The sequence below is a fragment of the Kogia breviceps genome, chromosome 13 (assembly GCF_026419965.1).
Source record: "Kogia breviceps isolate mKogBre1 chromosome 13, mKogBre1 haplotype 1, whole genome shotgun sequence".
NCBI lineage: Eukaryota > Metazoa > Chordata > Mammalia > Artiodactyla > Physeteridae > Kogia > Kogia breviceps.
Window position 1 is genome coordinate 39,039,125 of NC_081322.1, and position 10,369 is coordinate 39,049,493.

General features: G+C 46.9%; 1 protein-coding gene across 3 annotated transcripts; it reads left to right on the plus strand.

Moving 5' to 3' along the window:
- The first annotated feature begins 209 nt into the window (after nucleotides 1-209).
- Nucleotides 210-9,902, plus strand: MTRES1 (mitochondrial transcription rescue factor 1). Of its 3 annotated transcripts, XM_067011552.1 has the most exons (5): nucleotides 263-331; nucleotides 1,192-1,387; nucleotides 2,982-3,463; nucleotides 5,082-5,154; nucleotides 9,382-9,902. In XM_067011552.1, exons 3-5 carry the CDS (start codon nucleotides 2,994-2,996, stop codon nucleotides 9,559-9,561), a joined length of 723 nt encoding a protein of 240 aa, XP_066867653.1. In that variant the 5' UTR covers nucleotides 263-331; nucleotides 1,192-1,387; nucleotides 2,982-2,993; the 3' UTR covers nucleotides 9,562-9,902. The 3 variants fall into 3 exon arrangements, with proteins under 3 accessions (XP_058939841.1, XP_058939838.2, XP_066867653.1); XM_059083858.2 differs by lacking the exon at nucleotides 1,192-1,387 and having other exon boundaries at nucleotides 210-657; XM_059083855.2 differs by lacking the exon at nucleotides 1,192-1,387 and having other exon boundaries at nucleotides 242-331.
- Nucleotides 9,903-10,369: the final 467 nt, after the last annotated feature.

Below are 10,369 nucleotides of genomic sequence, written 5' to 3' on the forward strand. Positions count from 1 at the left end.
CACTAGGGAAGTCCTACTTAACTAATTAAAAAGAAAAGCTTTCTTCAGCAATGTGGAATCAGTCACTCAGCGTGGGCTTCCCGCTCAGCTCAGAGCTGGCCCTGTCCTCTCTCAGCAGCCCTCCCAGCACAGTCCTCCGAGGTGCGGCTTCCAGCAGGGGTCGCTGTGCCGCTGCCATCGTCGCCGTGCCAGTGCGTACCGCCCAGCCTGCTCTCACCGCGCCGGCGCCGGCGGAAGGGGAGGGGCAAGGGCAGGGCGGGGTGTGGAGTCCGGCCCTCCGTGAAGCCGTGCGTTGGGGGGGCGGGGAGGGGTGACCGGCGGTGACTTACAGGTAACTGCGCCCCTACCCGGCGTGCGGTGTCCCCTTTCCGCTCCCGCTTCTGTTGCTTTACAGCAAGCACATGGGAAATACGGGTAGGGCGAGCTCCAGTCCCCCTCCCGCGCTCCTGCCAGGTCTCCGCGTGGGTCTCTGGCGTCCTGCCCCAGCCGGGCCAGCTCGGGACGCCCCGTGGATCCGGAGGCTCTTAGGGACCTTGCGAACCCGGCGGGCCGAGGCCGTCTTCCCCTGGGCCCGGCCGTTCCTGTTGGCTGCAGAGGCAGACCGCGAGCTTGAGGACGCTGGTGTCCAGTTTCCCTTGACCTTGAGGACCCGGGAAGGTGCGCGGCCCGACGGGGGTAGGGAGGGAGCGAGGGGAACATGACCTTGTCTTAGCACTTGGTCAGCCTCTGAGGTCTCCAAGAGAAGGGAAGATTTTTGCTTGCAGTTGAACTAAAAGCAGTTAAATCAGGTTTTCCATACGGCGTAGTTAACAGGCCTAGGAGCATGGAGGGATTCCAGATGTCCCTCAGGTCAAGGACAGCGTTGCCTCCACATTCCAGTCGTTGCTTTTCTTACAGTCTTCGGTTAGTTCACCGATTTTATCTCTCTCCTGAAGATTTCACTCAAAACCTCCTTGAGGCTTCCTCTCGTGATGCTCCCCTTACCTCCACGCTGTCGTCAAAGAAATCTTTTAAAAAGCACTCCTATCAGATCTCTTCCCTACTTAAGGTCTTGCTATAGCTCTCATGCGTTCTGGATAAATCCAAGCTTTGATAGGGAAGGCCCTTGGATATCTTGCCTCTTACCCTTCAACCCAGCCCCATCATTGTTCTTCATTCTAATGCACCGGTTCTTTTGACCTACTTTCACAGCATTTAATTAAGCACTTACCATGTGTCAGGCACCATTCTGGGCACTTGGAATTGAGCAGTAAATTACATAACATAGCAGATAAGTGCTATTGCGAAAGAAAGTGGAACGGGGCAAGGAGAGATTTGGACAAGATACCTGTTAAATGCAGTTGGAATGAGTAGACCTCATTGAGGTGAAGATGATTTGTCCATGCAGGTATGTGGGCTAAGAGTGTTCTGGGCAGCTGGTACAAAGGAGTCTACCCAGAGGTGTGCCTGTTGTGTATGAGGATCTTCAGGAAGGAGCTGAGTGAACATGGGTGAGAGGCAGGAGACGAGGTCAGAGTGGAAATGGAGGGGCCAGATCACACAGGGACTATAGGCCAAGGGAGGGATTTTGTTTTTCTCTGCTTTTGTAGGGTTGTGAGGGAAGGAGTGACATGATTGATATAAATTACTTTTTAAAGGCTCACTCTGACTGCTCTATGGAGAACTGTAATGGAGCCTTTGTAGTAATCCTGGTGATAGATGGTGGCCTGAATCTGTGGTAACAGTGGGAATGGTGAGAAGTCATGGGATACTGGACATGTTTTGGAGATAAGCCACATGATTTCCTGACATTATGGATCTGAGTATGGTGGAAAGAGAAGAGTCGAGAGTGACTGGAAGCTTTTGTTCTTAGGAACTAGAAGGGTGGAGTTACCATTAACTGAGATGGGGAAGGCCGCAGGTAGAGCAGATTTGGGGTTAGAGATATATCAGGAGTTTGTTTCCGGGCCAATTAAGTTTGAGGTGCCTGTTATGCACCCAAATGGAAATGTCGAATAGGCAGTTGGACATTTTGTCAGGGTTCCCAAGACTACCCCTAGGTTCATTGATTTCACTAGGAAGACTCAACAGGACTCAGTTGTGGGTCATGGGTCTGATTTACTACAGCAAAAGGATACAACATGCAAGGTAGAAGATGCATGGGGCAAAGTCTGGAGGAAACCAGGTACAGTCTTCCAAGAGTCCTCCCAGTGGAGCACACAGGACATGTGGCATGTCAGCACCTCTGCCTCAGGAAACAATTACCTAGTTTGTGGGTCTCCAGGCCCCTTCTTTCTCTGCTAGCTACTGCCTCTGTTAAACAGTGGGAAGAAGATGTGAATGGAGGTGAAATGCAGATCTGTACAGTTTGCTCATTCCTAGCTCTGATTTGCTGGAGTTGGAGATTGAAATAAAGTTTAGAGACTCACTGGCTTTCATGAAGTCATGATCTGGTATCTTTTGCAAAGTCAATATTGTAAGAGGATGTAATGTACGTCAGTAAATAGTCTTTCTCATCCTGAGATTTTCCTTTTCAAAAAAATCATTGAGGGAGTTCCCTGGTGGCCTAGTGGTTAGGATTTCTGCCGTGGCCTGGGTTTAATCCCTGGTGGGGGAACTGAGATCCCTGCAAGCTGCATGGCACGACCAAAAAAAAAAAGAAAAATAATCATTGAGAACTATTGTTAATATTTTTCAGTAGCAATCAGTACCCAAGCTAATTTGGGGGAGTGAGAAGAGTAGAACCAGTGTTTTCACACGTATTAGTATCTAATTCAACCTTCATGACCACCCTGTGAGGTCAGCACGTTAATTACAGCCGGAAGACTCACCTAGTACAATGTGCATGGCCCTTGGTACATGTGGACCAACATGGCCTTTTGTAGGAGGAAGCATAAGTACAGTACTAGATGTAAAGTGTTCATGGTGTGTATGGTTTGTATATTGTAAGAATGCCAGGATACCACACTTGGGAAGTAAAACTGAATTATTGTCTGTTTCAGGCCGTATGAACCATGGCTATGACTAGTGTCAGATTGCCCAGCAGCGTTTTAAGAAAGCCAGATGCCTGGATTGGGCTCTGCAGAACGCTACGAGGGACACCTTCACATAAACACTGTGCTTCCTGGAATCGATACTTATATTTGTCTAGTACCAAGTTAAATGCTTCAAATTGTAAAACATTTTTCCATAACATTTTCTCACTGAGACTCTCAGGGCTTTTAATATCTCAAGAATATATTTTCCCATTTTCCATAAGACTCAAAAGTAATGTAAGCTCTAAAAAATCCACTAAAAAGACTCTGCAAAAAGTGGAAGATGAAGGGGACTCTGATGAAGAGAGTGAGCATAATGAGATGATTGAGCAGGAAGAGGAGCCAGAGGATGACCCCAGTGTGGTCAAAGACTATAAAGACCTGGACAAAGTAGTGCAGTCTCTCCGATATGATGTTATCCTGAAGACGGGCCTAGATATCGGAAGAAAGTAAGTATGTGCGTTTTAATACAAAATCGCTTGTCTTCTTGTTGGTTGTTTTAAAGCAGCATTACCAATTACATGGCTCATATTATGGTGAAGAGTAACCATAGATGTGAAAGGATCTTATAGGTAACCTGTTCCAATTATTTCATTCTATAGATGAGAAAACTAATTCCCAAAGAAGTCAAGTGACTGCCTGCAAGTCCCACATGGCATATTTCCTTGATTCTAAGACACAATCAACTGTAAGATGAACCATTGATGTAAAAACAGCTTTTTGAGGAAAGAAGGAATCACCATGTTAGATGTATATAGCAAGCATAGCATGCACCTGGGTTTCACAAATGCTACAGTGAGAAGGTACCTCTTAGAATCAACATAAGCAGTAAAACATGGTGGTTAAGACTGCAGGCTTTGTAGCCAGACTACTGGGGTTTCAATCCCGGGTTGTGTGTGACCTTGGACACGTTACTTAAAATCTCTGTGCAGTTTCCTCATCTGTAAAACGGGGGTAATAGAACCAGCTTTAGAAGGTGGTGGCTAGGATTAAATGAGTCTGTCTACCTAAAGCATTTATAACAGTGTGTGGCACATAGTGGGTACTCGGTACGTTAGCTATGATGATGAAAATACTATGTGTGTTCATATATAGTGCATAGAGATACTAAGTGTAACTTTCAAGATTTCTTTAATATTCTCATTCCTTCTCTACTAGACTAATTACGTGAGAATAGTGATCCTCATTGTTCATTCATTCCTTTAGCAATCATTGTGTGCATACTGCATGCAAGATAAGAATTGTGGTATGAATAATAAGAAAGATGCCCTTGTGTGATTTGTATCTTTATGTCCTGATTTAAAGGCATAGTTCAGTTTTTAACGCTGAATCCACAGGCATCCTGATCAGGACTTGAATGTTCTCTAAAATCTGGCAGACTCATGAGGGGCCTCTCCCTCTCTCACAGTAGTAATGGCCGCTGTTCTTACTAGGAGAAGCCCAGATGTCAGTCGCTTGGAGTCAGAGCACTAAAACGAAAGGGCACTCGTTTTCATCTGTATCCTGCCCTGGTCTGGTTGCCCCAGTGATCAAATTCAGAGAGATCAGCAGCTGCTGGATTGGAATTTCCCCATCCTCAGTGCAGATTAGCAGAGGGTTTCTCAATAGCCTCACCATACACGTGGTGCCAGGTTTTTCTCACAGCATGTGAAGGGAAGGGAGTGCCCCCTCATTTTGGCTTTCGTGAATCACAGGCGCTACCACCTCTAAGGTGACTGCTGTAGGGAGAGTCACATGGAGAGCACCGGGCCCATCCTGAATGCCCTAGATGCAGGTTCCAGCCCACTTGGAAGCCCCAGCAGGGCGCTGGTTACCTGCCTGCTAGCGCTAGCAGGTCTTTGCAGCAGCCGGCATCTACTCGGCAGTGACCTTTGGTCTCCCTGTTGAGATATATATGGAAGCAGTTGACTTTCACTTTCCCAGCACCCAGAACGGAGATTTTGTGGAGAGGCCAGTCACTGTCAGGAGAAGCTTTACAAACAGCTGGTACTTTTCTCAAAATTATATAATTGTTTTGAATAAATTTCTATTTTCAAGCACTTTGATTTTTTTTTTTCCTTTTTTTAGCAAAGTGGAAGATGCATTCTACAAAGGTGAACTCAGGCTGAACGGGGAAAAATTATGGAAGAAAAGCAGAACGGTGACCTTTTTTTTGTTGTTTTTTTGGGGGGGCTGTGTTGGGTCTTCACTGCTGTGCGCAGGCTTTCTCTAGTTGCAGTGAACGGGGGCTGCTCTTCGTTGCGGTGCGCGGGCTTCTCATTGTGTGGGCTTCTCTTGTTGCGGAGCACGGGCTTTAGGTGTGCAGGCGTCAGTAGCTGTAGCACGTGGGCTCAGTAGTTGTGGCGCACGGGCTTAGTTGCGCTGCGGCATGTGGGATCTTCCTGGACCAGGGCTCGAACCCGTGTCCCCTGCATTGGCAGGCGGATTCTTAACCACTGTGCCACCAGGGAAGTCCACGGTGAGATATTATGACAGCCAGATAATTCTGTCTGTTCTTCCAGTACTCAGTTAATGGCTCCCCCAGTTTCCCCCAGGGCTCCTTCTTTGGGGCATCAGTGGCTCCTCGTGTATGTCTGTCTTGCCCCCTGTAAGGTCTCCCTCAGGCCTGGTCACAAAGCTTCAGTTACACAAATCACTTGCTCTTTGCAGCCATAATGACTTTGAGATGAAGCTTCCCCTTTTTTAAAAAAATTTTAAGACAAGTCACTATCAGAACTGGCAAAAATCTATTAAACTTCTAAGTCATTAATGTTAGCCCCCGTGAAATCATCATAATCAGGCTAAATCCATGTAGAGGTTTCTTTGGCCTGCTGTTACCTGAGCAGATGTGCAATTCTGTTCCACTCAGCAGTAGCCTCCAACCCCCAGTACCTGCTGGATACACTGCTCTGTGTGCAGGGTAGCCATCAAAAAAAAGGTTTCATATTTCCTGACAGCTCCATATCAATACTATTGTTAAGTGAAAGAATCACTCACAAGTGTTAACAAGAAATTGTATTTCTAGTATCCAGTGTTATAATAAATGAATATACTTTTAAAATGTATTTTTGTTAAAAAGTCATATATACATACATAGAATTAAAATATTAATACTACTAGTATTTATCTTTGAGTGGGGCACTGTGGGTTATATGTTCTTCATGCATTTTATTTTCTGAATTTTTTACGAATATGTTTCACTTTTGTAATTGGAAAATATAATAATGATAGTAAAAGTTAACAAAACAATTTTGAAAAGTATATAACAGAGACCCTTAAAAAGTTTAGAAGACACAGACCTATGAGGCATTGGCAGGTATAATCTAACTCTTAGTCAGTGTCCAGGGAATAAATGTTCCAGGGAAGTTAGACATACTTTTGAAGGTTGTTTTTATTTTAGCTTCTTTCTTTTTTTTTTTTTTTTTTGCGGTACGCAGGCCTCTCACCGTTGTGGCCTCTCGTTGCGGAGTACAGGCTCCGGACGTGCAGGCTCAGCGGACGTGGCTCACGGGCCTAAGCCGCTCTGCGGCATGTGGGATCTTCCCGGACCGGGGAACGAACCCTTGTCCCCTGCATCGGCAGGCGGACTCTCAACCACTGCGCCACCAGGGAAGCCCTAGCTTCTTTCATATTTCAAAACACTCCTGGGATTGGAGGACCTGAGCTGCATCCTGTACCCCTGGGACCCAGGAGGGTGTGAGCCATTGGCCATGGACCTGGATGAGCACTGAGGCTGTCTTCAGTCTCTGCTCCCCAGACTCAGAGTGGTTCTTGCAGCTGAGTGGACAGGAGGGGGGATCCCCAGTGCTTGTCTTGGCCACCAAGTCACAAGGCCCAGATCCCTCTGATGGCACCTGACCTGACAGGTTCAGACTGCAGGTGTCAATCCTTGCTCAGTGAGCTGTAGGAAATCAAGCACTCCAGATATGCACCTGGAGATCAGGTCCTTCTTGTCCCTTAATTGCTTTTTCCTGCTTGTAGCCCAGCCCCCTTCTCACCAGCCGCAGTGTTCCAAAGACAAGATCTGTTTTTGGTGCACAGTGTCTCTGCCAGGGCCTCATTTACAGATGCCATAAATCTATTTTTCTCCCTCTGCTTTGAGATATTGTTAACTACAGTCTTAATTGCTGCTTCTTCACTCTGCCTTGGGTGTTCTGTTGTCTTGGCTGCCTTCCAGATTTCTCCTGAGGGTCAGCAAAGGAAGGGGCCAGCATTAACACTCGGCTGCCTTGTTACTAGGAGGCCTGGTAGCCATAGTAACTGCAGCTAAGGGGAGATTGGAAATGTAGATGCTTGGAACAGCCCCTAATCCCAGCCAGTTTTGCTTTGTGTCTACTGTGCCGTCTCCCACGGTAGAAGGGACAGGGCTTTGCAGGGAATGAGGAACACCTCCCCTTCCGTGGCCTGCTCCGTGGGGCCTGTGCCTGGCTTCTGGCTGAAGGGTCAGGCGCCTGTCTGATGCTGCAGCTCTAACCCTGGCTGCCTGCAGCTGAGCAGAGCTTTTCTGTGAGTTGCACACCAGATGGGGCCCAGAGTGCTGTGGGTGCTGGGTAACTGTTGACCTAAATAGAGGGTGTATGGAGCCCAAATATGGGGACTGAAGCCTTCCTAACCTCACCTCTCCCTGGGATTGACCGGGTAAAGGAGAAACATTCCTTCCCTATTCTCTGCCCTAGAAGAAAGCCACCAGAACGATCCACTGTCCTCTTAAGGGGCAGATACCACACATAGTATATCCATGAAAGGATACATAAGAAGGGTTGCCTTTTTCTCTGTGTATCCTTTTATACCTTTTACGTATTGTATCATGTGCGTATATTACTTATTAAAAAATGAATTTTAATGACAAAGTTATGCCGAAAAAGGTAAAGCAGAGTTCCCAAGCCTTGTATTTCTGAACATTGATTTTAAATGTCTACACAGTTTGGGCAAATGGTCATTTTTTTTAAAAAATTGAATCCAGCAGAACTTCAGGAGGACTGACCGCCCCTCCCCCCAACTCCCCACTCCCCCCTCTGCCTAGCCCAGATGATGCCTTCAAACCCACAAGGAGAAGCAGTCTTCCTGCCTCTCTGTGGTTTGAGTCTCTCTGCTTCTCAGCCCAGAGAGGAGAGTTAATGGTTTAAAATCAGCCCCTGTGAGTTTTACTTCCAGCTGCCTGGATTGACCAGTGTGACATCGTGGTGAGCAGGCGTGCATTCCCAGGTTGTAGACTTAGTATTGGGCCTACAGAAGCCTTGAGTGGGTGGCTTGCCCTAGTGAGGTACAGATATCCCAACAGCGTGAAGTTATGACTGCCTCAGGGCATTCATTGAAAAATGAGGCAAACATAAGCATTTGGCACCATGCTCCCTAAACAGAAGCCCCCAAGTAGGCTTTTAAATGGGTACCTGTGCCCACTTAGAGTCCATGGCCCACACATGGGGGTCTGTCCCTGTCTTCCTGTCCATCTCTTCACCACTGCCCCCATCCTTGGCTCTGAAGTGGTGGTGAATGGTCTGAGATGGCCTCTGGTCATCCTGGCTTGTGTTCTAGTAGAAGCATATGGCATCTGGGTCGGTTTAGCCCCTTCCTGAGTTGCTGGGCAGATTCCCTGGGATCCTGAGCTGCCAGGACCAGGTGTCTCATGGGCTGTTTGCACCGTGGCAGCACTGATGTGACTGCCCCCAGGGCATGTCCTGCACTCCCTCAACCCAAAGCTCCCATCTGGACAAAAACGGGTTTGACCTCAGCCCTTTTAACCCAAGTCAGCATCCAACTTGACCCTCTCTTCTGTGGCATTCCATCCTTGTGCGTTGAGTCCTGTCTCCTTGATGATGTAGTATCACTGGCGCTAGCCAATGCTGGAAAGCAGTTTATTTACTTCAATTTCTTTTGGAGATGCAGCTGACCGTTGTTCCACTGTGACAGATTTTCAACAAACTGTGCCCCGTCCCCAATTATGTAGCTTAACTGTGTTGAAATCAGTGAAAGTGTTACGCTGAAAATTGTCTTCTCAGTGCATGTAGTAATTACTGTGCTCATAATCTCTAAGGTTGTGCCCCGCTTCATCTTTTGCCACTGTTACAAAATAAATGCTTCCATTCAAGTGTTTCCTTAAGTCATGCAATAGACATGAAGACTGAAGCTACACAGGCCCTGTCCACAAGCAGCCAGTTGTCTCAGCCTGAAGGAGGGACACTGGCCCCTATTGAGCCACATGGGTCTGAGGCATCTGCCCAGAGAGGGGGGCCCTTTCACCTGGAAGCACTAGGGAGAAGTGACCATAACAGAGGAGTCACCTGTGCCCTGGGTGGTGGTTGCCCAGTGAAAACTCAAAGGAGAGATGTTTGCATTGGCCGAGTTTCCCAAAATGTAATGAAGGTTCTGTTTTCTTTTTAATTTTCAGGTGAAAGTGGGAGATACATTGGATCTTCTGATTGGAGAGGATAGAGAAGCAGAAACAGAGACAGTGATGAGGATTCTCCTGAAAAAAGTTTTTGAAGAGAAGACCAGCAGTGAGAAATACAGAGTGGTGTTACGGCGGTGGAAAAAGTTAAAATTGCCTAAAAAAAGTACACTCAAATAAATGGATTGCTTTTTAGCAATAAAGCTGCTTTCTAGTGGTGGGGGAAGGGGCCAGGTTAAAAAGAGGACGTTTTTATTAAAATAATGTTCTCCTACCATTTGTGGACTCTCCTGAGCCAATTCTGTGGAAGTCAGCATTCGTATCGTGGCTCCTATAGACGCTTCCCTTGGCCTGGATTTCCCTCCCAGGCTTGATTTGTTCACATTTTGACCTCGTGAGCATGAGTGAGACATGTGCTGAATGAACTAAGCCCAGAGAGGGTTTTCATGACCAGCCTGCTGTTTCCCACGTTAACTACCTCAGGAGGCAGTGTAAAATAAATTGGCTTGTTCTTAGTGTCATTTCAGTTTTATCCCCGTCAGCCAGCTTCCCTGGGTTCAGGCTTCTTAAGGCAAAACCAAGCTAAGTCAGGGCCCCTTTATCTCCTTAGGGGAGCAGCACTGGGAGACCCCTTTCCCCACTGGCCTTCGGAATTACTAACATGTTGGCCTTAGTTCCCTTCAGTTTGTCTCCAGAAGTCTGGATAGTAAAGTTGTTCCAGGTAATTCCAAATGGGCTAGTTAGGGCCCATTTAAAATTAATTGTTTAGGGCATGGGGTTGATAGACTAAGGCAGCTGGAGGCCTTTTGTATGGCATGCAAGTTAGGAATGGCTTTTACATTTTTAAAGAGTTGTTTTAAAAAAAGAGAAAGGAACATATGAGAGAGACCTTATGTAGCCCACAAAGCATAAAATATTTACATTGACCTACAGAAAGAATGTGATGACCCTCCCAGGTTTAAGCGATGGTTTACTTTTCAGGTGAAAG

Coding starts and splice junctions, on each gene's coding strand:
- MTRES1 (XM_059083858.2), top strand. CDS start 2,994: ATGGCTATGACTAGTGTCAGATTGCCCAGCAGCGTTTTAAGAAAGCCA. Junction 3,464..5,081: donor GGCCTAGATATCGGAAGAAA/GTAAGTATGTGC, acceptor TCCTTTTTTTAG/CAAAGTGGAAGATGCATTCT. Junction 5,155..9,381: donor TATGGAAGAAAAGCAGAACG/GTGACCTTTTTT, acceptor TTTAATTTTCAG/GTGAAAGTGGGAGATACATT.